We start from the raw sequence: 27,130 nt of genomic DNA, 5'->3' as shown, positions 1-27,130 counted from the left end.
GCTCCTGGGGTCGTCACTCGCCGGACTGGGGCAATGCTATGTATATCCATGGAGCCCTGGACTCCCTTTTCCGCATTTTCACGTGAGGGGATAATTCGATGGCCCTTTTTAAGTCCAAAAGGTTCTGCCAACTACTTATGTTGGGTCTCATATTGTTAATGCCACACACTAGGGAGTCTCGCAACATCTCTGGGAGGGTGGCCAGCAGTCGCAATGCTCAACCAGCTTGAGCAGGGGTGTCAGGATTGTCATGATTGACTCCCGGGTTCGCCCGGCCATATTCAATTGGCACCTCTGCACGATCCCCGACGGTTTGGGATCATAATAGTCTGCAACAAGTGCTACTGATGTATCAAAAGTCTTTGAATGTGGGGCCGCTGGGTAGGTAAGGCTTTTGATAACACTGAAAGTTGGGGCTTCCACGGGCGCTCAGGAGTAGTGTCTTCTATCGGTCGACTCCTAGAAGAAATATGCCCGAACCTGGTCAGACTACTAGGCGCAATCTTTCACGCCTACGTCGAAAGCCTCGGGTCTCCTAAAAAGCAGCATTTTAAAATTTGCTCTGACCTTGCTCTCATGCTGAGGAATTCATGTGCAATCCGGCATCTAGAATCGCAGCTGTAGTTTTTGCTTGTCACCGTATAATATCTTCAGGAGTCCTAAGAATGTGATTATAAACATAGGTTTATTTGTAAAGACCGCAATACGGCATACAGGACCCAGCCAGGACTACCAATCATCCCAATCCAGGCCAGTTTTTAAGCATTATTTTCACGAGCCTCAGCTGCTAGGCATCTGCCCCTCAGCAGGGGAGCTCGTATTCCAATCAACTGGGTCATCCCCGTGGTTCTCGTGGGGTTATTACAAGGACTTAGCTTGACAGTAACCCAGGAAATCTAAGACAGTTTAAAATCTGGTTTGATTCCTGAGTAACTCCACAACCGACCACCCCCTGACCTGACTACCCACCTAACCCACGAACCCATCCAACCACTTACCCATTCACTAACCACATTCAAATACTGGACCTTTAAACTTACTTAGGTACAGCAGCTAATGTCGTAAAAAGTTGTCTCCTCACTTTTCCCAACTGTACTGGAGTTCCACAGGAGATGGTGCGCTGCGCAAAGATCCTGGAATACATTTGCAGTGGCAAATCCTTCACAGGCAATGGCAATGAGTGGAGCATTGCAGCTGACCAGAAGATTCAGGCCACTGATTTGGTGCTATCTTGATGTCTTACTTCATATCAGCATTTCATCCATGACTTGAATATTAACAATTTCTCTGACTAGTGCCACAGTATACATTATCCTTGACCAGGCATGCACAAAACTTTGCTTCATTCATTCACGCTGCACAGAACTTGTCATTGTAGGGCTTTATGGGACATTTGTGTCTTCGACAGCCCATACACGAGTAGAAATAGTGAGCTATGAGGACGAATCCTATCATATAACGTGGCAAGTGGGCTGAATTGGCCAAAGAGTTGACTGAATTACTACAGCCAGTTCTTAGTGAATTTTACACATACAAAAAAGGATTCCTTCACCTATGTGAAGATTATACTGTTAATAAGCTTGGAAAATAATAAAGATTGAAGAATTGGATAAAAGGGAATTGATAAGGGTTCAGCTGCTCAGAGATTGTTGATATGCAAATTAGCTTAGCAGCAAGGTAAACTGCTATTTATTTGCATAAAGTGGAAAACTACAAAGCATAGAATTGTAGGTGCTAAAACTGCAGAAGGTAAGAGTTCAAAGTGGAGACATAAGAACGCATGTGACACTAATGTGCTAAAAACATGACTTCTAAAACGAGATGCCTAGATGGGATAAGATCAAAAGGGATAAACGATATATCAGTGGCAAAGTTAATTCTGTAGTGGAGAGAATCACAGCTGGTGAACAACTATGACCAGAACCGCGCCCAGCTGGAAAAGAAGCTCTCCTGAAAGCAGTTAATTGGGTTTTGTATTGTGGCCTTTCTTGTGTTTTATAGTTTAATAAACATTCTTTTCTGTGAATGATTACAAGACTGGACCTTTCCTCACTGGTTTCCATATTAGATCATTCGCCATCACGCAATCTCGCAAATGGACCAAAGAACAGAACATGTGTGTGTGATTGGCCGGCCCACTGTAACACCTGTCACAATAAACACTCAACCTAGTTTTGGTCAGGTGCACCACCTTAAGTTGGATTTGACCAAACTGTGCACAAGAAGATGTGGAGATCACCATGCGCAGGACCTCACTCCACACCTCATCATCCACTATAGGCCCCAGCTCCGTCTGGGGTAGACACGACCACCGGGATCGAGGAGTACCTAGCCGGAGAAAACGGAAGCGAAGCCATCACTAACGCCCACAGACGAGGTCCCCTACACAACCTCACCAGTGAAGAACTACCCTACGGATCCTCGGAAATCAATCTATTAACTATCCAAAAGAAAGATTTAGGGAGGACGATAGGGAGACATTGATACAAAAGCCTTGGAAGAATATTCATTTTATAGACTGGACTCTGCCGCCATGGACAGAGGAAGGTTGTCCCACTTTTGCAGATCGGACTTAATCTTGTCCACCAAACTACTCAATACAGTAAATACTACGCCCTTAATTACTATCTCTGTTCCCAATTCAACAAGGAAAAACATACAGCTCTCAATCCACCTAACATTCAAAATGCACAGATTAATACTTGCTTTCCAGAACAGATTTGGCTCCTGTTAAAAATCCTGCAGACTCTGGCTGGATGTCTTCAGAAAGCTGTTTGAAGTGATTTGTTTCAGATTTCTTCTATTCCTCAGACAAGCCTGCTCTGCTTGAAATACTATTACTTTTTAAAAACTACACTACTGCTGAGAGCAAAAGGCTTTACTTGCGGTCTAAAAGGGTAGCTAGATTAGTACTCTACTCAAAATGCTTTCTCAAAATGTCTGAATACCTGAGTTCCACCCCAGCAATTACAACATTTCCCCAAGCTGAAAACAAATTAACTGCCCAGGCTGAAACACATTACTCTGGTCAATTTCATCTCTGGCTCCTAAAAGCTTTCCGGTCCTAAATGCTGCTGTCAACACTCTAGCCCCAGGCTTTTAACGCTTAAATTGCCAAATGTTTATCATCGAACAATCGTCACAGATTGGACATGTCTACTTTGTACATTTAGGATCGCCCCTTTCAGTGCTTCACACTGGTTTTCCATTGATTTATCCTCTAACAGTGCTGTCCAGTCCATCTCAGCCAAGTCCCTTCTCATTCCTGCAGTGGGACACCCACTGTGCTGTTAGGGAGGGAGTTCCAGGATGACGTCCCAGCGACCGTGAAGGAACGGCGATATATTTCCAAGTCTGGATGGTGAGTGACTTGGAGGGGAACCTAAAAGTGGCGGGATTTCCAGGTATCTGCTGCTCTTGTTCTTCTAGGTGATAGTGGTCATGGGTTTGTAAGATGGTGTCTTAGGAACCTTGGTGAGTTGTTGCAGTGCATCTTGTAGATGATACACATGGTTGCCAGTTTTAATGTGGCTAGTCCAGTTCAGTTTCTGATCAATGCTAACCCCCCGGATGTTTATAGTGGGGGATTCAGCAATGGTAATGTCATTGAATGTCAAGGGCCGGTGGTTAGATCCTCTCTTGTAGGAGATGGTCATTGCCTGGCACTTGTGTGGCACGAATTGTAGCCATCTGGGATGGCCACTTACAACCAGGAACAGAGAAGGTCGCAAAGCATAGCGGGAAAAATGGACAATGCGAGATTCAGGCAGGCTCAGAGCCTGAAATGTATATTTGCAAGTGAGGAATCCAGATGGTATCGAAACCCCGACCGATTAGCATTTGATGGACCGATTAGCATTTGATGGCCCATCTCCGCCAGACAAAGGACTGGTACTTGAGCGACCGGTACAGTCCCAGACATTTCGGCACCACTCCCTGTACTAGGGAAGCGTAAACAACAGGGCCAGTGACCGCTTGGGACACGTCCAGCCATCAAGGCACCCGCCCATTTATTGGTTTGAATTGACCATAGTGACCAGGGATCACCCGATTAGTGGGGTCCAAACTGAAGGACCGCCCAAAAGAGCGCAAAACCCCCCAAGCATAAGAAGAGAGTCCACCATGTGTTTGTCCTCTTTTGGACCTGGCGCCCCGGCAACGTCCACCTCCAATTGCAGCACCACCAGAAGCAAGTCCAAGTTCAACGCCCACTACCAGATAGATGAGCCTAGCTGAGCAGCAGTTACTTCTACAGACCCAATAGATCCGGAATCGAACAACGGCCACCTTTCCTCTGACCTAAGCCGGGTGCCTGAAGTAAAGTACAGGTTTCTTAGTCGATAGGTGTAGTTTAATGAGTAGTGTTTATGTTGCATGATTAATTGTGTGTGTAAATAAAGTACCCGTGACCTTGAACTAACTAACTGGTGTTTGGCTCTTTGATCGATAGCCGGTTGAACTTTGTGGTGGTATCATTTGATACCTGGCGACTCTGAGCATTAGAATATTGATATCCAAAGGAAGGAGGGCAACCTCACTGACTGCCATATTTACAGTAGGTAAAGAAAGGCAACAGAATGTAACTTGCCACTTGTCAGCCCAAGCCTGGATATTGTCCAGGTCTTGCTGCATTTGGACATGGACTGCTTCAATATTTGAGGAGTCATGAATGGTGCTGAACATTGTGCAGTCATCTGCAAACATCCCCACTTCTGACCTTATGATGGAAGGGAGGTCATTGATGAAGCAGCTAAAGATGGTTTGGCCTAGGACACTACCCTGAGGAACTCCTGCAGTGATGTCCTAGAGTTGAGACGATTGACCTCCAACCACCACAACCATCTTCCTATGTGCCAGGTATGACTCCAACCAGCAGAGAGTTTTCCCTTTGATTCCCATTGACTCCAGTTTAGTTGGGGCTCCTTGATGCCATGCTCGGTCAAATACTGCCTTAATGTCAAGGGCAGTCACTCTCACCTCACCTCTGACATTCAGCTGTCTTGTCCATGTTTGAACCAAGGCTGTAACGATTAGAAAAAGGTAAAAGGTATGGTCTTTTGGGCCACGATTCCATTCGGAGCCCTTTCCATTCAGTTATAACTTTGGGCAGCAGTGTAGCACAGTTGCTTCACAGCTTCAGGATCCCAGGTTCTCGGCTTGAGTCACTGTCTGTGCGGAGTCTGCACGTTCTCCCCGTGTCTGCGTGGGTTTCCTCCGGGTGCTCCGTTTTCCTCCCACAGTCCAAAGATGTCCAGGTTAGGTGGATTGGCCATGATAAATTACCCTTAGTGATCCAAAAAGGTCAGTTGGGGTAACTGGGTTATGGGGATAGGGTGGAGATGTGGTTTACGTAGGGTGCACTTTCCAAGAGCAGTTGCAGATTCGGTGGGCTGAATGTCCTCCTTCTGCACTGTAAAAGCTCTGAAATTCTACGATAACTTCAACTGGGATTGTAACAGGAAATTAAGGGAAATAGTTTAGATAGAGAGGAGCTTTTTTTCCACTGGTTGGTGAGTCTGGTACTCTGAACATGGTTAATATAGAGCCAGACCTTTCAGGCGTGAAATTGGAACTTCTGCAATTGATGCTAGATCAATTGTTAAATTTAAAGCTGAATCATAGTACCTTTGGTTAACAAGAATCTAAGAGAGAAGGGAGCAAAAGCAAGGAGTTGGGTTGCAGATCAGCTATGATCTTATTGGATGGCTCGAGGGTTCAAATGGCCACGCCTTGTTTCTATGGATCAGCTATCGCCTCTGATCTTTATCTCCCTCCAGAATATCTGTTCACTTGTGAAGAAAGACTTTGACATCCAAAGAAATTAGGTCTTTCCCCTTCATGAAACCTCCCCAACTAGTTATACCTTCGAGCAACTTGCCTCACCCAGACCAGAATGCCATGGTGTAGCCCTTAACATCAAATAAGACCATGGTCTGTCCCACCACTCTTCTCGCATTTTTTACTTATTTTGAGAATCACACGTTATTCAATCGCTCTTGCCTCCACTTTGAAACCCTCAGTCTCTGCTACTCACCCAAAGACTACACCAAATCTCTCACAGACATGTCTTCCCAGCTTCTTTGGCCGATGTAGAGAGACTTCTCTTTGTTGTGATTTTCTTATTATTTCAACCTCCATCTCAACTCATCATCCATCACTGGAGTTCATTTTTCTTCTCTCCTCTGATTTCACAAAGTAAATGTAAAATTTTCATTGTCTGTGTGGGTTTCCACTTGGTGCTCCGGGTTCCTCCCTCAGACCAAAGATGCGCAGGTTAGGTACATTGGCCATGCTAAATTTCCTCTTAACGTCCAAAGGTTAGATGGAGTTACAGGGGACTGGGTCTAGATAGGGTGCTCTTTCAGAGGATCAGCGCAGACTTGATGCACCAAATGGCCTTCTTCTGCATTCTATGAAAGCAAACTTTAAATTTTTTTTTATAAAAGTTATTAAAAAGTGTCAAGCAGGGAAGTTAATGAATAAAAGGGGGCAGCACAGTAGCCTTGTGGATAGCACAATTGCTTCACAGCTCCAGGGTCCCAGGTTCGATTCTGGCTTGGGTCACTGTCTGTGCGGAGTCTGCGCATCCTCCCCGTGTGTGCGTGGGTTTCCTCCGGGTGCTCCGGTTTCCTCCCACAGTCCAAAGATGTGCGGGTTAGGTGGATTGGCCATGATAAATTGCCCTTAGTGTCCAAAATTGCCCTTAGTGTTGGGTGGGGTTACTGGGTTATGGGGATAGGGTGGCGGTGTTGACCTTGGGTAGGGTGCTGTTTCCAAGAGCCGGTGCAGACTCGATGGGCCGAATGGCCTCCTTCTGCTCTGTAAATTCTATGATAATCTATGAAAACCTCTTTGGCTTTTCAGTTAAGCAGAGCTAGACACAGATCAAGCCCCAAGTTATGGTCAACCGGGAAGGGTTGAGCCAAGATGTTGAATTAACTAACACTGACTTTACATTTGCCCCTGGCACATACTCCAAGGTGGCCTCGGCAGAACTCATGGGAAAGTGGGGGTCGGAAAGGGGTTGCCTTTCAGTCTGGCTTTTCCTCCAATCCCAGTCTGCTGTGTTGATAAGTTTTTGGAGCAGGACGAGAGGGTGTATGTATGTCCAGCTCACTCCTAGTCTCTGCGTTCTCGCTCTGATGCACGCTCAAAAGGACTTGCTCACACACACAGGCTCATTCACTCCCCACCAGGGCCCGTGAAGTTTGGACACTTTGCACCCTTGCATTCAGGCCTTCCTGACCTCCACCTGCTCCATGGGCCATGTCACTTCTCCTACTGTGCAGGATTTCCCAACTTTCTCTCGATTGTCGAACACGTTGCTCCCAGCTTGCCACCCATTTCACCGCTCATCTTCCCTTGTTTGGGAAGGCTCACAGCCCATCAGTGCTATAAGGAAGCGGCTTGATTTCATGTTCTCAGCCAATTATGCTTGTATGCAGATGTTGTTTATGTTGTTTTTTTAAAAAAAATATTCTGTGATCAATCAAATGAGCCAACAACAAAGAGAGACACCACCAAAGGGGTAATATTCAGGTGAGGCTAGGAGCTGTTCAGTGATAAGATTGTCTAAAATAAACTGGAATTTAAAAAACATTTGAAAGAGAGCAATCACTGTAGTGGTGTCAAATTGTGCTTCCTCATTTCACTCCGTCTGGGCCTCCAGCTGCCACCTGGTCAGCAGGTGGCTGGACAGGTGCTGTTGCTGCAATGACTCTGCTGAAACTTGGGGTCTCCCCAACCCATTGTGCCAACTTGACGCCTGTACTTCTATCGGGGCTGGTGCTGTGTGGGAGGGTAAGAGAGAATGTGTGCCGTAAAAAGGAAGGAAAAACCACTCACCTTTGCACTGCTTCTCCAATCAAAGACTGCATATCTCCTGAATTTGCTGTGATGGAGCAGCTCCTTAAAAGATTTTGACTTTCATTCAACTTACCTGCAGTTTCAATAAGTTGCAGAAAAAGGCTTCGGGGGCTAAGTTCGGGCTCACGGGCTGCCCAAGTCTGGGGGAGAAGTTGAGAATTTTTTTTTTTGGGGAGGGGGGGCAGTGTCAGGATAAGGGACCAATACTCAGGACTGAGGAGGGAAATTACTTCACTCAAAGGGTTGTAAATTTTTGACATTCTCTATCCCAGGTTATGGATGTGCCATGTTAAATACACTTAAACTGGGATGGACAGATTTTTAATATCCTAGGGAATCAAATGATATGGGGAGCAGGTGATAAAGTGGAGCTAAAAGTCTCAAGTCCGCCATGATGGTAAGAACAGGCTCCACCGACCATATGATCCTCTCTTGCTCCTATTTCCAGTGTTCTTGTACCTACTTTTAAAGTCGGGATGTGCACTCTTTTCTTGAAATTTATCGGAGGGGTGTGAGGGCCCCAAGGCCTGGCACCATCACGCGCGCACACGAGACGGGACACGGTTCGAGACGAGCGCGCACACGAGATGGGACACGGTTCGAGACGAGCGCGCACACGAGACGGGACACGGTTCGAGACGAGCGCGCACGGGGCACAATACCCGGCCGGCTCGCGCCCGAGCCAGGGTCACGTGCTGCTGGGGCGCCGTTCTCCGTGCGCATGCGCTATTTCCCAGTTTACGACCGAAGCAGCAGCTGTGAAGCTAAATCTGTGTCAGCGGCGAAGAGTCGACTGTGAGGTATCGCCTTTCTCTAACACATTCGGTGCTGTGTGACTGCCTGGGCGTTTTATTAACGTGAAGTACAAAGGTCGAGATTTATTCCAAAAAAATCGACGGTTCATTTATTCAATCTTCCATTTAGCCGTCCTATTTCAGCGTTTTTTTTTTGCCGTGGTCCGTTACGGATCAGTCTAACGTGATGGCCTCGTCCCGCCCCTGGTTAAACGATGGTTGGTTGGGTTGTGTCGCAGAAAATGGCGTCAGAGATTATTTGAATTCCGTATGGTCCGTTCGGATGTCAATCGTTTTCTTGGTCGCTTGCGATCACGTTAGGTTGCATTTTGGCTTGTAACAGGGGGTCCAAAACTGCGTTTAAAAACCTTTTCTTTACCATTTTAATATTTTTTTGTTGTGGTTTTGTTTTTGTTTTATCTTAAATTCTGCTCCATTTAGTTGCCCGGAGGACCAAGATTTCCTTTAGTCCTAATGTCAGTGAACTCTGCAAACATCAGTTGTGCTACTGGTTTAAGTGTCAATGCATGAGGAGTGAAAAAATAAAACTATCTCTTCAATTTTTTGGTCATCTGATCTTTGTTAGTGTATTTGTGTCTGGGCTAACCAGGTTCATTATCCTGATGCAGAACTATCTGGGATAACCCAACACTGGCTGCATGAAGATTTTTACCCCAACACCTAGTGATTATATATTCCAAATAATCTTTTGGAATCCATCACCCAGTGATTATATATTCTAGATCATTTCCTGCAATGTTATGACATTTTATGTGAAGAACGTTCAGTAACTTGGCATCCTAGTCAACATAAAAAATGATCAAACTGAAATGAATGAAATGTAAAAGTTATAGTTGGTGAGCAATTAATATTAGTAATTAGGTGAATTATTTCAAGGCTACAAGCTAATTTTTGGCTGATATTACTGCTTTAAGATCTTCTAATTTATTTATAATGGATTAGTAATGTCCAATCTCAATTTGAATGTTACCAAATTAATCCCTAATATTTTCTTATGCATCATTTGAGACAGTGCAGTACAATTTGCTGTGCAATTTAAAGGATAGTAGTTGAATTTGCTGTAAGTTAGAAATCCATGTTCATCTGACTATAAAATCCAGTATATAAATTGTACCTTAATGGTTACTTTTCAGATAAATTCTTTCTTCATTTAGTGTACTATTTTTAAGAAGCATTTACTGTATCTTGTGACCCAGCAGCCATGACCCAGCAGCCATTTTGTTGGAAGACAATGCACAGGTCTTGCAAATCTTTCTTGTTTGACTAGTCTCTGAATTTATTAGCATACTTGATGTTCGTATCAAAGGAATGCTCTGCGGAGCACTCCTAAAGAGATATACGTGATTTCCTTTACACAATTTTTATGACATTCCCAGATTAAGATGTTCAAATTTTGAAGTGACTTTGCAAATTACAGTGCTCTCTGTATCCTGAACTGCCATTTTTCTTTTGCTGCTCTGAATCCTGATATCCTCTGGCATTGAGTACGATCAAGTTGGTGTGTCAGTGCTTATGCATTGTGGTCCAACTCCTTAATTTGGTTGAGTTTTTTCATAGTGTTTGTTGATGTTTTATATAGTGCAAGGTTTTTAAATCTTCTGAAGAACGATTGTATCCAAAATAATTGAATTAAAACTTCATATACCCATGCCGATGCTTTCATTAAACATAAGTATAGCTGCATTATTTGATTATATATCCTTTTGTTTGTCATTTTCACCCCTAGTAAACATGGGTCATTTGGAGATGTTGCTTTCTCATGTCTACCATCCATTAAAGAATACCCTAATCTGTCATGTTATGATAATGCACCTTAGGCACAGCATAGGGAAAATCAGGGAGACCATGATGACTTGGACACCTTTGCTGTTCTTGATAACGAGAAGAAAACAGCAGCACATTCTATATTTATGAATAGCTGCTGAGAAATGAAAAATCTTAATCTGCATCACAAGAGATTATTAGGATGATGATTGATCTGTGGAATAAAAGGGCAATACTGCAGATGCTGCAAGTATTTAAGCAGTTCTGGCAAAACCTGTGGAGTTCAGCGTACTGAGTGAAGACTAAACGTAATATTTAAATGAATTATGGTCAGTGGTTGGGAGATAATTGGGCGATGGAAAGCTCACATTTGGTTTCCGTGCTTTCTGACTATTTTCTATTCCATAAGTTCTTATATGCGCATTTCTAATGTAGATTCATGTAACTTGGGTAAGCTGTAATTGCATCCTCCTACCATGGTTGTGTAGTCCCACATTTGTGGAGAGGGGATGAGAGTGTAATTACAGCGTGGCAAATTTATATGATAGTTTCCATCATAAATGTAGAATTAAGAATTTATGATGGGAAATATTGACAAGTGTGTAGATATAAGGTTCTAATGCAGATGTGGTAATCTACTAATGTTCCTGGATGTAATCCTTTCATGCATAATGTCATAATTTATTTAATTACAAAAATAAATTCTGGAGGGGAAGATTGGTTTAATTTTGCATAATATTTCAAGTGAACAATTTATCAGGGTGGCAGTCTTATGGAAACTCGGGTCTTTAAAATGCTTCAGGCCATTGACCATGAGCGTAAATGTTAATGACCAATTCAACATATATATTGGCTAATGTTGATGAGCTACCTAAACTCCATCATGAAATGTAAAGATTCTCTCGAAGAATCGCCTTTCATTTTTCCTAGGTGGAATATCACTTCCTTGAATGGTAAGTGCTTTTCAGGATCAGAATTTTTACCATTAACCTATGGACAATTCAGGACCATTACATAAGATTTCATGATAACTATATAGTTGAAGCACTTCTGGATCTAGACAATAAATTATGTTGTTTACTAGCAGTGGAATTTGGGATGTATTTTATTAATCGTATCAGGGAACACGTGGTATTCATGGGGTTGAGGCCTTGCATTTGGCGATCATTGTACATTTCTTAGAAGTTGCATAATGCTGATCATTAGAGGATCTTCATGACTAGGTGCATGTTTCTGAATGGCATCACAAAATACTTCCTGACCACTTTTTATGATTCATGATATCAATATGTCAGTCCTGCAGCTTCAAAGATGATGCACTACTCTCTTGATTACTTTCCAGCAGCTTTTTGATGTTAGCATGGAGTTCAGAGTGACGCAGTGATTATCGTGTAATTGTGAATGAGCATGTCTTTTGCTTGTACTGGCCAATTACATCCATCATCAGAAGGACAAATCCTGGTCTCAACAGTGGATAATTTCCAGGTGGGAATGACTGATAAGACTTATTCTAAGGATATTTCAGACCAAGAAACCAGGCAACAGGTCTATGCAACTGCCAATGGGACATTCATGACAGCAAATAATGTGGTCAGTTCTTTCTTTCCTTTGTATCTGTAGTCATCAACAAACAGCCTGGAGCCTGGTATCTCTTTATCCTACTCTAACTAAAATTAAAGGCAAGCCCATTGAAAGAGTATGCTGACCAGTGAATTGTGTACATCTGCAAGGGCACAACAATTACATAATGAACCTAAATCAATTTTTTGTTGTTACAATCTCTTTTTAAAAAAAAAAAAAAAAGATTTTAATTTCCAGTGACAAACTCGGAACGATCACACAAGATTCCAAGTTTTAAGACTTTTACTGTAACAAACAAATTACAATCAACAGCGACCAAACATTACAATATACTAAACTACAGAAAAGATATCGGGCGGGATTCTCCGATCGTTGACTCCAAAATCGTGTTTGGTGATAGGTCATAGAATCCACGTTTATGCTAGAATCGGGGGCGGTGCCATGTTTGCGATGCCCCGCCCCCTCAAAAACAGCGTACTCACATGGCCCCGATGGGCCGAGTCCCCAGCGGCATGGGACATCGGCATGGGCAGCACGGTAGCATTGTGGATAGCACAATTGCTTCACAGCTCCAGGGTCCCAGGTTCGATTCCGGCTTGGGTCACTGTCTGTGCGGAGTCTGCACATCCTCCCCGTGTGTGCGTGGGTTTCCTCCGGGTGCTCCGGTTTCCTCCCACAGTCCAAAGATGTGCAGGTTAGGTGGATTGGCCATGATAAATTGCCCTTCGTGTCCAAAATTGCCCTTAGTGTTGGGTGGGGTTACTGGGTTACGGGGATAGGGTTGAGGTGTTGACCTTGGGTAGGGTGCTCTTTCCAAGAGCCGGTGCAGACTCGATGGGCCGAATGGCCTCCTTCTGCACTGTAAGTTCTATGAAATCGCGTGGCGACTGCGGACTGTCGAGCACCACCACTGTTGTTCCGCTGGCAGGCAATTTTTGGTAGGTCGGGTCCACACGTGGCCAGCGCCATATTGCACAGGCTGCTGCCGTGCGCATCTGCGGCCATGGGCCCGACTGTATCCGCAGGTAAAGCCTGGGCTTTACGCTACGCAGCTACTAGCCCCCCCATCAGACGGAAGATCGGTGCGGGTGCGGCGCCGACGTTCTGGTCATAAGACCAGAAAGATCGTGCGGATATAGCCGCAGAATTGGAGAATCCAGCCCATCTTTTTTTTTAACCCCACCACCCCTTAATATCCCTATGCACCCAAATGGTCTTATTTACAGGAACAGATCCAATGTTACTTCCAGCTTCCAACAGGCTTGCTTCACCCCATTTCACCATGTTGTAATTTCTAATGTCTGTTGAAAGTCATTTTCCTTTTCCTGAATCTTCTGAGAATCCGCAACAGACGTCCAGCAGAAAGGCCACACTAGGGCAAATCTTTCAGTGTCCAGATATTTCCACAGATATTGTCTTTTCAACTGGAGAACATGTTCCCACTCCCATCCTGCCTGTTGATTAATGGAGAACAACCTTTTTCCTGCTGTTCGCATCATCTGTTTCACACTCTCGCTGCAGAACCTGCTGCCTCTATGTTTTAGGTCTCTGAATCTGACAACCTGGGAGTCTGTAAGTTTGCCCAAAGCCCAGGCCAGGTACTTTTGTTTTATTCAGGTGTGAAACCTGAAAGTTGGACTTGAATAGGACTTGTCCTGCCCACCATTTCCCATGAGAACCATGTAATAGAGGTTTATCGTCAGGCAGAATTAGTAGAAGATCACATGTCCCTCTCTATTACTTGAATTAAAATAGACCATTTAAAACATAACCATCTTTTGCAACGAGTGTGAGGTTTCAGTTAATTGTGATCAAAAATAAATTTCTGGGTTAGTGCACGTGACTGGATTGTTAAATCTATTACTCCCAACAAACTATCCCCTGGGTTTGGGGTGCACATTTTGTGGTGCTAGCATCTGAATGCAACAAACCTCCTCTGCACCAAGATATATAAAATTATGAAGGGAATAGATAGGATAGATGCGGGCAGGTTGTTTCCACTGGTCGGGGAAAAGCAGAACTAGGGGGCATAGCCTCAAAATAAGGGGAGGTAGATTTAGGACGGAGTGTAGGAGGAACTTTTTCACCCAAAGGGTTGTGAATCTCTGGAATTCCTTGCCCAGTGAAGCAGTTGAGGCACCTTCTTTAAACGTTTTTAAGAAAAAGATCTAAAGAATAAAGGGATTCGGGGATATGGTGTACGGGCCGGAGAGTGGAGCTGAGTCCACAAAGATCAGCCATGATCTCATTAAATGGCGGAGCAGGCTCGAGGGGCCAGATGGCCTACTCCTGTTCCTAATTCTTATGTTCTTTTAAAAATTGAGTAAGTTATGCAGATGGAAAAGGTTACTGAATTTGTTTGATGGAAAAGAATGGGCTTCACACAATTGTCTAGTTCCCTCGGTATTCATGAGTAGTTTCTGCTAACTGTTTTTAGGCAAGTGGGAAAGAATCATAGAATCCCTATAGTGCAGAAGGAGGCCATTCGGCCCATCAAGTCTGCACCGACTACCCGAAAGAGCACCCTACCCCAATCCACTTCCCTCCACCCCGCCCTATCCCCATAAACTAACTTCTAATGGGCTAAATCGCTGGCTTTTAAAGCAGACCCAGGTGGGCCAGCAGCACGGTTCAATTCCCGTACCAGCCTCCCCGAACAGGCGCCGGAATGTGGCGACTAGGGGCTTTTCACAGTAACTTCATTTGAAGCCTACTTGTGACAATAAGCGATTTTCATTTTTTTTTCAATGTCACGGAAGGCTGGAATCGAGCTCCGGTGCCTGCCGCTGTGAGGCAGCAGTGCTAGACACCGTGCTGCTCATCGACAAGTGACAATGATACTTGCACATCGAGATTTCATCTCTAGCAGCGAGCCGGATGCAGAGAGAGAAAGAACCATGAATAAACCGTGTCGGGTATCACCTCTCGCCTTGTAACTGCCGTTCTAAAGTTGCTGCATAGCATCATGTTGAGGCATGCATGACCTGCCTGATCCATACTGATGATTTCTGTTCACAACTGAAATCCTTGCAAGGATTTGGTTGATTTTGAAATTATTAAGAAATCTTGTATCATTTACCGTTCAAGGTAATTCTTCAAGTTCTCATGGCATGTCGATTGGATGGTTAGAAGGCTTCTGGCTTTGTCCAAAAGGCAAAGACGTGATTTTGATCTCATAATTAACGTTTAGAACAAGGAACAATACAGCACAGGAACAGGCCCTTCGGCCCTCTAAGCCTGTACCGGTCATGATACCAACCTTGCCAAAACCCTCAACACGTACTTGTGCTATATCTCTATACCCATCCTGTCCATGTATTTGCCAATATGCCTTTTGAATGCTGTTGATGTATCTGCTTCCACAACCTCCCCTGGAAACGTGTTCCAGGCACTCGCCACCCTCTGTGTAAAAAACCTGTCTTGCACATCTCCTCTAAACTTTGCCCCACGGACCTTAAACCTATGCCATCTGGTGACTGACCCCTCCACCCTAGGAAAGAGTGCCTGCCCATCTACTCTATGCCTCTCATAATCTTGTTGACCTCTATCAGGTCACCCCTCAAACTCCGTCATTCTAATTAAAACAGTCCATGTCTATTCAGCCTCCCGCACATAGCTAACACCCTCCAGACCAGGCAACATCCTGGGAAACCTCCTCTGCACCCTCTCCAAACCCTCCACATCCTTCTGTTTAGGACAGGTTATGACTTGATATGAGATGATCTTAAGGTTCAGGGAAAACTCACTCTTGTTGCCCATGTTTTTGAAAGATTTCAGCCAAGTGCCTTATGTGATTTAAGATTCTGCTTTGAACCATACAAAGCCATAATGTTGCACTTAGGAGCACGTGCCACCGTATCTACCAGTTAGCCCTGGGTCACAGTCCATGTGGATTTTGCACATTCTCCCCATGTCTGTGTGGGTCACCACCACCCTAAAGATGTGCAGGGTAGGTGAATTGGCCGCACTTAATTGTCTCTCAATTGAGAGAGAAAAGAATTGGGTACTCTAAATTTAAATTTAAAAAAAAAAAAAGATGGTAAGTGGAGTACACCAATTTCCATAAAAATCTTTTAACCCATTAGCTGCTGTGAAAAGAAAAAGCATGTAAACACAGTCAAAACCCAATCACCGAACTAAAAAGCTTGAAATGCATAGTGCACGAGGATCTTCTGAAGGTCAGCGAAAAACCCAGAAGTGTGTATGTTCTTTCCCATTCACTTGGCATATTCATTCACTTAGGATTCCTTGACTACCTGCTGGGAATGTCACCCAGTGACCTTTTCATTCCAGAGAAGAAATTTGTGAGGAACTGAAAGCACAAACAAATCTACATGATAAATTTATGCACTGGGGCAGATGATGCTCAGCATCACTCAACAAAGTGATGCTTCAGGCAAGAAAAGGGCGAAGACCAAGGTTCTGCAGAACGGGATTACATGCCTGATCTAATCATGGTGAGAGTTGATACTAGTTGTTGCCAGAACTATGAGCCTGGGGGAGACGATTTGCTGTTGCCTAACACAAGCTCTATCTTGTACAAACTGACAATGTGATAACCCAATTTTAGAAGCCCAAATCAATGTGGTTAAGATCGATTGAATCATTGCGCCTGGATGACATGAAGTTGACCATTCTGATTCCGCAGCAGCTACTACTGCTAGCATTGAAATGCTACCTGTCAGGACAGCAATCCAGCACTGCCCATTTCATAACCCTAGACAAAAGCTTACTGAACAGAGGCGTAGGCATTCCAAGTTTGTCACTTTACTTTTTTGGACAGATTCTCTCATCAGCTTCAAGCTATTGCTGTGTTTGAAATTGTTTTGTTGCTGTGTCAGTCATGGCTGAGTGGTAGCACTCCTACTCCTGAGTCAGATGGTTGTGGACTCGAGTCCCATTCCAGACACTTGAGTAGAAAATCTAAGTTGACAGGAATATGAATGTAGGGTTGAGATGGATGACCCCATTGAATTGTGGAATAGGCTTAAGGTACAGTGTGTCATACTCCTCCTATTTCTCATATTTTTATGACAATCCAGTCACACTGCCTTTGGATGAGAAATTAAACTGAGGCTCTGTCTGCCCCTTCAGGTGGATGTTAAAGATTCCCCTGCATTATTTCATAGGAGAATTGCTCACCCCATCACCCCATGGCAATATCCTGGCCATTATTTAACCTTTAACCAGAGAATCTATTTAATGACTTTAGTTATGATTGCATTGCTCTTTGCTGGACTTGCTTTATTGAAATTCCTTCATGGGATGTGGGTGTCATTGGTTCAGTGAGCATTTATTTCCCATCCCTGCTTGCACTTGAGAAGGTGGTAGTCAGCTGGCGCCTTGAAGCACTGCAGCCCATGTGGTGTAGGTATGACCACAGTGCTGTTAGGAAGGGAGTTACAGAATTTTGACCCAGTGACAGTGAAGGAATGGCAATATATTTCCAAGTCTGAATGGTGAGTGGCTTAGAGCGGAGCTTGCATTTGGTAGCATTCTCGCGCATCTGCTGCCCTTGTCCATCTAGATGGTAACGGTCGTGGATTTTGAAGGTGCTGCCTGGGGAGTTTTGGAGAATTGCTGTAGTATAGATGGGGAAAAACTACTGGGACTGTTGGTTGAGAGAGTGAAGATTTGTGGATGGGTTCCCATTCAAGTGGGCTGCTTTGTCATGAGTGATATCAAGCCTCTTGTGTTGTTCGAGCTGAGTGGAGAGTTGTTAAGAAATAGTGATGAACTGAAAACCAAGGAAATTGGGAATGTGTTCTGGTGTTGATATGTTTTAAGAAAATAACTATTTAAAAATGAAACTAGTAGAGGCAGGTCGGCTGAGTTGATGGAACTAGTGTTTTCATGTATTATAAGCCTAGCAACGCTAAACAGATTTTTTTACCGAGGGCAAGTTGGTAACATTGGAGGATCGAATGTCAAAGGTATAAGTAAAGATGTTAGAAGTTCAAAGGAAGTGATGCGATGTGAACTTCACAATTGCATTCTAAAAATGAAGGCAATTAGAATTACTTCTGAGAAGGTTAGTTCAGATAAGGGAAAATCAAAAGGGAAACCATTATTTTGGGCTAATTCACCCGATGCAAGCCAGCTGTTTGGCAAATTCACCCGATGCAAGCCAGCTGTTTTTGAAAATTCAACCCATAGTTTGAAGCTGTGTCAACTCAGAAAAAGCTATGCTTGGAGAAAACGCTGTTTGAGAAACCAGTTCTATCCTAAGTCGGAAGCAACCCCGAAAGGTGTAAGTGTCGGTATGATACCATTGCTTATTTTTGCCTCGTTTTAAAACCTATGGGGTGTTATCTGGGGTGGTTCAGCTCTAAAGTTAGAAAAGAATAGAGGCATTTGGAATTGGATAAAGATGCAGTGTATAGCCATAAGGTATTAAAGTATATTTCTAGTTGATGATCTTTTGCGTTTTATTGTTTATAAACATTTATTTTATTTAAAATCGTAACAAAAACTTCCTTCACTGGTCTTCACATCTTTCCTCGCGTTACACCATGGTGGCACAGTGGTTGGCACTGATGCTTCACCTTGCCTGGGTTCAGTTCCAGCCTTGGATGACTGCGGAGTTTGCACGTTCTCCCTGTGGCTGCATGGGTTTCCTCCAGATGCTCCGGTTTCCTCTCCAGACCAAACATGTGCGGGTTGGATGGATTGACCATGCTTAAATTGCCCTTTGGTGTCCAGGGATGTGTACGTTAGATTAAGGGGTTATTGAGATGGGATGGAGAATTGGGCTTGGAGGGGGTGCTCTTTCTGAGGATCGGTGCAGACGTAATGGGCCGAATGGCCTCCTGCATTGTAGGGATTCTTATGATTATACCAAATTGCGCAAATGTTATTTGCCACCTGTCAGCTCAAGCCTGGCTATTTTCGCGGTCTTGCTGCATTTGTACATGGACTTGTTCAGTATCTGAGGAGTCGCGAATGGTGCTGAACATTGTGCAATCATCAGCAAGCAACCTTATTTCTGATCTTCAGATCGAAGGAAGATCTTAAAAAAAAATAACTTTAGGGTATCCAATTCATTTTTTCCAATTAAGGGGCAATTTAGCTTGGCCAATCCACCTGGTCTGCACATCTTTGGGTTGTGGGGATGAAACCCACGCAAACATGGGGAGAATGTGCAAACCACACGGACAGTGACCCAGAGCCGGGCTCGAACCTGGGACCTCGGAGCCGTGAGGCTGCAGTGTTAGCCCACTGTGCCACCGTGCTGCCTTTGGAAGGAAGATCTTTGATGAAGCAGTGACAACAGAAGGAACGGTGAGATAGTTCCAAGTCTGAATGGTATGGGTTTTTAATCTTTATCTCTATAATCTTTATTGTCACAAGTAGGCTGACATTAACACTGCAATGAAGTTACTGTGAAAATCCCCGCGTTGCCACATTCCGCCGCCTGTTCGGGTGCACAACAGCACGTCTTTTGGGGCTTGTGTGAGGAAACCGGAGCACCCGTAGGAAACCCACGCAGACACAGGGCGAACGTGCAGGCTCCGCACAGACAGTGACCCAAGCCGAGAATCGAACCTGGGACCCTGGCACTGTGAAGCAACAGTGCTACTGTGCTACCATGCCGCCCTAGAGGGGAACTTGCAGTTGATGGTGCTCTCATGCATCTGCTGCCCTCTTCAAACTTCTTGCGGTAGACATTGGTGGATTTAGAAGGTGTTGTCCAATGAGCTTTGGGGAGTTTCTGCAATGCATCTTGCAGATGATGTACACTGATGCCACTGTTAGTGAGTGGAGGGAAGGAATGTTGAAGGTGGTGGACAGGGTGCTACTCGTGGGCTGCTTTATCCTGGATGGTGTCAAGTTTCTCCAGTGTTGGACCTGCACTCATCCAAACAAGTAGGGAGTATTCCATCACTCTCCTGACTTGTGCCTTGTAGATGTTGGACAGGTTTTATGTAGTCAGGTGGTCTGAATCCCTTGCCTCAGACCTGCTCTTTAACAACAATATATGGCTAGTCCAAATCAGTTTCTGGTCAGTGGTAACCCCAGTATGCAGGTGCTGATAATTCCATTGAATGTCATGGAAAGATGGTTGGATTCACTCTTGAAGGTGCTCATTGCCTCACACTTGTGTGGCACATGTTATTTGCCACTTGTCAGCCCAACACTGAATATGGTCCATGCCTTTCCTTACGTGAGCACGGACTGCTTCAGTATCCGAGGAACCACAAATTATGCTGAATTTTGTGTAACTATCAGCAAACACACCCACTTCTGACTTTATGATTGAGGGAAGGTCATTGATGAAGCCGCTTAACATGGTTGGGCCTATGCCACTACCCTGAGAACTCTCTGCAGCTATGTCCTGGAACTGAGATGATCGGCTTCCAACAACCAGAACCATTTCCTTTGTCCTAGGTATGACTCCTATCAGCAGAGGATTCCCCCCCCCCCCCCCCCCCCCCGATTTCCATTGACTCAAGTTTTGCTCGGGATCCTTGATGCCACACCTGGTCAAATGTGACCATGATATCAAGGACAGTCACTCTCGCCTCACCTCTGGTATTCAGTTTTTTAAATCCATGTTTGAACCAAGGCTGTAATGAGGTTGGGAGCTGATTGACCCTGACAGAACCCGAACTGAGCATCAGTGAGCAGGTTATAGCTAAACAAGTGTGCCTTCTGTGAAAACTGACTGCCATATACTTCCTACATTACAACAGTACTTCATTGGCTTTAAAGGTTTTGAAATGTGTAAAGGCTGTGAAAGGTGCTATGTTAATGCAAGTTTTGTTTTCTGTTCCATAGGCCACTTGCTTTGATGAATGAGGAATAGCCAATGGGGTTGCTCATCACAAGTTGGGAACTCGGTCTGATTTAGTGTAGGTTGATGTACTTTTAGCCTGTGCAGTCTTGAATTTCTGTTATGGAAGGCTGCACTTTTGGGAGCTCTGTTATTGATTTATATAATTTGAGAGATTGGCACTGGTTATTATCAGTCACATTTTAATTTGGATCCTATCAAACCTGTAGGACCTTCCACGGTTTCCTGCCAAAGAATTTCTTCCACTTCCATTTTGAGTAGGAAATTGTGACCTTTTCATTGGTCTACCTCCTCTTCAATTCAAAACTGAAATAGTGTTCTTACTGATGTTTGTAGACCACTCGCTTTTATATTGGCCATATCAGCTCACTTAGCATCATAGAATACCTACAGTGCAGAAGGACACCAATCGGCCCATTGAGTCTGCTCGACCCTCTGAAAGAGCACCCTACCCAGGCCCACTCCTCTGCCCCATCTCTGTAACCCCACCTAACCTTTGGACACTAAGGGGCAATTCAACATGGCCACTCGACCTAACCTGCACATTTTTGGACTATGGAGCACCAGTAAGAAACCCAGGCAGACACGGGGAAAATATTCAGACTCCACACACAGTCTCACAAGGTCAGAATTGAACCCGGGTCCCTGGCGCTGTGAGGCAGCAGTGCAAACCAATTTGCTACTGTGCCGCCCAAACTTGTCAAACAGCTATTTTGATTAATGTGGTTTTAAAGTCCAAGGATGACCAAACACCAGAAATGGTTGTAGTTGTTGGAAGCCAATCATTTCAGTTCCAGGACATAGCTGCAGGGAGTTCTCAGGGTAGTGTCATGGGCCCAACCATGTTAAGCGGCTTCATCCATGACCTTCGCTCAATCATAAAGTCAGAAGTGGGTGTGTTTGCTGATAGTTACACAAAATTCAGCAGCATTCGTGGAAAGAGTTGGAATATTAATAATTGAATGTGTTCTCTATTTTTTTGCACCTCCCAGATAGAGGCTTGGTAAAATATATTAAACTGTGTGGTCTCACAGCCCTGCGCCAAGACTTGAACACAACTTCGAGTAATGCTTCAGTGCAATGCTGAGGAGTACTGCCAACTGTAGACCCTACCTATTTGTCCAGGTATACTTAAAAGATCCTGATAGCACTATTCAAAGAAGAACAGTGGCGTTTTCCCAATGGTTTTCCTGCAGCTGACAAAAATGAATACCTGTTATCTAATTGGAACTTTGTTATGGACACATTGGCTGATCCTTTGCTTTTGTGGCAGTGACTGGAGAAGTTATTCATTGAACGTTCTATGACATATTCCTGAAATACTATATAAATGCAAATGCAAGTCTTTTCCTGATTAGATTTAAAATTGCAAATGCCTCTGATCCAATTATAACTAGCGTTATGTGTAATGTGTCGATATGTGGGTGGCAACAGGAATTACTGCAACTGCTGGCATAATACATTTTAGATACTGTCACTTGCATTTAGTTCACACCATGTTTCATTCCAAGAATAAGATGACATTTAATCCAATCAAATAGCTGACAGATGCATTTTTGTGCATACCTACATAATAGCTTTACTGCAAGTGACAAAACTGGCTCTAATGGCAATCGTATAAAAAGTGGAAGATCCAGGAAACTACATTTAAGCAAAATTGGCATTCATACTGTCAGGATGGAATTTAATAATTAATTATTCATTAAAACACAAGGAATTTATGTATTAGAAAAATATCACCATGGTCTGCAGCACTGGTTAGTTGTTTTTTCATGTGTTCTTGGGATGTGGCATCGACTGCATGACTATCATTTGTTATACATTTTAGTTGCTGTGAAATGAAGAGTCTAAAGTTCTTGTTCGTTTTCACCAAACACCATTTATTTAACTTCCACAGCCTCTGACAAAACACACCACCTGACAGAGGCCACCTGAAGCCCCTTTCCATATCCGTGTCAATTAATGGATATTTAACATAAATGAGACAACTAATTGCAATGTCTCTTAACCCATTACTTAACAATCTCCCCTGGAGAAAAAAAATAATTAGGTGAAAACAAAATTTCAAGAAACTCAAACACACACATGATGCCGCCCCCCCCCCCTTTCTTTCTCTTTTTTTGTTTGGAGAAAGAAAAGAAAAAACAGTCACAGAAACAAGCGCCCTTCATTAACAATATCCAAAAGTTTCTGTGAACTCGCCCCTCTTTTCGTAAAACAGTCTGACAGTTGATAGCTCCTGTAGACCCATTTAATTTTTGTTATTTCCCCTCTGTCCAACATCTGCTTCAAACTTGTGATGTCTATCCGTAACCTCTTTTCATTGACACTTTTTGTAGAGTGCGCATTTTCCCACCGGGATTTATTGTCAATGTGACAGTCAATAGGTATATTACCCAAACTTCTTGTCAATATCATACTAATATAAAAGGCCATATCCACTGCCTCTACAAGGCTTAACGTCTCAGCAGCCAAAGTGCTTTTTACCACTCTCCTTATTTTCTTTGTTTCCCACACAAGTGGGCAACATTTACCATTGTTCCCCAAAAGGAAAATTATAAAACCTCCTGCGCTTGAAACCCCATCACATAAATTTGCGTAGGACGCATCAAGTGCTTAAGGTCACCTAAAACCGGGAACTTCAAAACACACTCCTGCGTTTTAGTTTGGCCAATGCTTTATTTGCTCTTACTATGTCTTCCACTTTGGGATCATTAATTTATGTACTCAACTCTAAGACATCAAAACTCACGTCTGGTCTAGTCTGTCTACCTAACCAGTTCAGTTGCCCAATTAAACTTCGTAGTTGCTCTTTTTCTATCTTTGAAACCATTGCGTCTTTTTGTGAAACTCAGCCACGACTAATTGCTATTGGGGTGATGCTTTCCAAATAAGATTGCTGACGTAAAGTTGCCCCTAATTTAGTCTGTCCAATTTCCAGTCCAATATATTTACATGCACCGGAAGCCTGACTTCCAACCCTGAATTCTTTCTTCAAACCAGAGATTACAATAGCTTCAAAATCACTAGTCCCACCCCACAAAAAATCATCGACATGCATCATAAAAATGCCAGGAAGATTTCCTTTATCGTGCCAGTAAAATATTGCAGGAATTGCTTTCAACTGGCAACAGCCTAACTTTAACAAAACTGGCAGCAGGTTACGTGACAGGTTATTATGTAGAGATATGGGTTCAAAGACAAGGAAAATTAGGAGAAAGGGTAAGAGGAAAAATAAATTTTGAAAAGTTACTGATCAAGGTGTTAGGATTCATAACAAAGACATAAAAAAATACCTGAATGCTCGTAGTATACAAAATAAGGTAAATGAGTTGATGGCGCAAATCATCGTGAATGACTGATTTAGTGGCCATTACTGAAACATGGTTAAAAGATGGTCACGACTGGGAGTTAAATATCCAAGGGTATCAGACTATACGAAAGGATAGAATGGACGGTAAGGGCGGTGGTGTAGCTTTGTTGTTTAAGGATGGCATCCGGGCAATAGTAAGGGATAATATTGGTGCTATGGAGGACAAGGTTGAATCAATTTGGGTGGAAATCAGGAATAGTAAGGCAAAAAGGTCACTAATAGGAGTAGTTTATAGGCCACCAAATAGTAACAGAATGGTAGGGCAGGAAATAAGCAAAAAAATAACGGATGCATGTAGAAATGGTACAGCGGTTATCATGGGAGATTTTAATCTGCATATCGATTGGTTTAACCAGGTTGGTAAAGGCAGCCTTGAGGAGTTTATAGAATGTGCCAAGGATAATTTCCTGGAACAGTATGTAATGGAACCTACAAGGGAACAAGCGGTCCTAGATCTGGTCCTGTGTAATGAGGCAGGATTGATTAATGATCTCATAGTTCGGGATCCTCTTGGAAGGAGTGACCACAATACGGTGGAATTTAAAATACAGTTGGAGGATGACAAGGTAAAATCAAACACTAGTGTTTTGTGCTTAAACAAAGGCGATTACAATGGGATGAGAGAAGAACTAGCTAAGGTAGACTGGGAGCAAAGACTTCATGGTGAAGCAGTTGAGGAACAGTGGAGAACCTTCCGAGCGATCTTTCACAGTGTTCAGAAAAGGTTCATACCGACAAAAAAGAAAGACGGTAGAAAGGGGAAAAATCGACCGTGGATATCTAAGGAGGTGAGGGAGAGTATCAAATTGAAGGAAAAAACATACAAAGTGGCAAAAATTAGTGGGAGACTAGAGGACTGGGAAGTCTTTAGGGGATAACAGAAAGCTACTAAAAAAGCCATAAAGAAGAGTAAGGTAGACTATGAAAGTAAACTGGCTCAGAACATAAAAGCAGATCGTAAAAGCTTCTACAAATATATAAGACAAAAAAGAGTGGCTAAGGTAAACATTGGTCCTTTGGAAGATGAGAAGGGAGATTTAATAATAGGAGACGGGGAAATGGCTGAGGAGCTGAACAGGTTTTTTGGGTCAGTCTTCACAGTGGAGGACACAAATAACATGCCAGTGACTGATGGAAATAAGGATATGATAGGTGAGGACCTTGAGATGATTGTAATCACTAAGGAGGCAGTATTGGGCAAGCTAATGGGGCTAAAGGTAGACCAGTCTCCTGGCCCTGATGATGCATCCCAGAGTGTTAAAAGAGATGGCTAGGGAAATTGTAAACGCACTAGTGATAATTTATCAAAATTCACTAGACTCTGGGGTGGTCCCAGAGGATTGGAAAGTAGCAAACGTGACACCACTGCTTAAAAAAGGAGGTCGGCAGAAAGCAGGTAATTATAGGCCGGTAAGCTTAACTTCGGTTGTAGGGAAAATGCTGGAATCTATCATTAAGGAGGAAATAGCGGGGCACCTGGAGGGAAATTGTCCCATTGGGCAGACGCAGCATGGATTCACAAAGGGTGGGTCGTGCCTGACTAATTTGGTAGAATTTTTTGAGGACGTTACCAGTGCAGTAGATAACGGGGAGCCAATGGATGTGGTATATCTGGATTTCCAGAAAGCTTTTGACAAGGTGCCACACAAAAGGTTACTGCATAAACTAAAGATGCATGGCATTGAGGGTAAAGTGGTAGCATGGGTAGAGGATCGGTTAACTAACAAAGCAGAGAGTGGGGATAAATGGGTGTTTCTCTGGTTGGCAACCTGGAACGAGTGGGGTCCCTCAAGGACCAGTGTTGGGCCCGCAGTTGTTCACAATTTACATAGATGATTTGGAGTTGGGGACCAAGTGCAATGTGTCAAAGTTTGCAGACGACACTAAGATGAGTGGTAAAGCAAAAAGTGCAGAGGATACCGGAAGTCTGCAGAAGGATTTGGATAGGTTAGGTGAATGGGCTAGGGTCTGGCAGATGGAATTCAATGTTGCCAAGTGTGAGGCTATCCATTTTGGGAGGAATAACAGCAGAATGGATTATTATTTAAATGGTAAGGTGTTAAAACATGCTGCTGTGCAGAGGGACCTGGGTGTCCTGGTGCACGAGTCGCAAAAAGTTGGTGTGCAGGTGCAACAGGTGATTGAGAAGGCTAATCGAGTTTTGTCTTTCATTGCTAGAGGGATGGAGTTCAAGACTAGGGAGGTTATGCTGCAATTGTATAGGGTGTTGGTGAGGCCGCATCTGGAGTATTGTGTTCAGTTTTGGTCTCCTTACCTGAGAAAGGACATATTGGCACTGGAGGGAGTGCAGAGGAGATTCACTCGGTTGATCCCAGAGTTGAGAAGATTAGATTATGACGAGAGGTTGAGTAGACTGGGACTGTACTCATTGGAGTTTAGAAGGATGCGGGGGGATCTTATTGAAACATATAAAATTATGAAGGGAATAGATAGGATAGATGCGGGCAGGTTGTTTCCACTGGTCGGGGAAAGCAGAACTAGGGGGCATAGCCTCAAAATAAGGGGAGGTAGATTTAGGACCGAGTGTAGGAGGAACCTCTTCACCCAAAGGGTTGTGAATCTCTGGAATTCCTTGCCCAGTGAAGCAGTTGAGGCTCCTTTAAACGTTTTTAAGAAAAAGATCTAAAGAATAAAGGGATTCGGGGATATGGTGTACGGGCCGGAGAGTGGAGCTGAGTCTACAAAGATCAGCCATGGTCTCATTAAATGGCGGAGCAGGTTCGAGGGGCCAGATGGCCTACTCCTGTTCCTAGTTCTCATGTTCTTATGTTCTTATGACCTGACCGAAAAATACCAGACTCTAGATGCATCATTTAATCCATATACACATTTGTTCAACTTTCCAGAGTACCCCTTCTGTGTTAGCTGCTTCTTTAGGAGTACGGAGAAAAATGTCTCTCTGGAGCTGATGCCCCT

At 43.7% G+C, this 27,130-nt stretch overlaps 1 protein-coding gene across 8 annotated transcripts in view; it reads left to right on the top strand.

The window, feature by feature from the left end:
- Positions 1–8,573: 8,573 nt before the first annotated feature.
- Positions 8,574–27,130, top strand: part of rnf6 (ring finger protein (C3H2C3 type) 6) — a 97,638-nt gene continuing 79,081 nt past the window's right edge. For 2 of the 8 annotated variants that reach the window (XM_072476897.1, XM_072476894.1), the window contains exon 1: positions 8,612–8,736. Coding sequence is in view for 1 of the 8 variants with exons in the window: in XM_072476893.1 (XP_072332994.1) it covers positions 11,847–11,930 (84 nt within the window). In the remaining 7 variants the exon portion in view is untranslated. Of the gene's footprint in view, positions 8,737–11,112; positions 11,931–27,130 lie in introns of those variants that run through there. The other 6 variants (XM_072476898.1, XM_072476901.1, XM_072476895.1 and 3 more) reach the window with 6 other exon arrangements.

This window comes from Scyliorhinus torazame, chromosome 15 (genome assembly GCF_047496885.1).
Source record: "Scyliorhinus torazame isolate Kashiwa2021f chromosome 15, sScyTor2.1, whole genome shotgun sequence".
NCBI lineage: Eukaryota > Metazoa > Chordata > Chondrichthyes > Carcharhiniformes > Scyliorhinidae > Scyliorhinus > Scyliorhinus torazame.
This window is presented reverse-complemented; position numbering and strand designations above follow the sequence as displayed.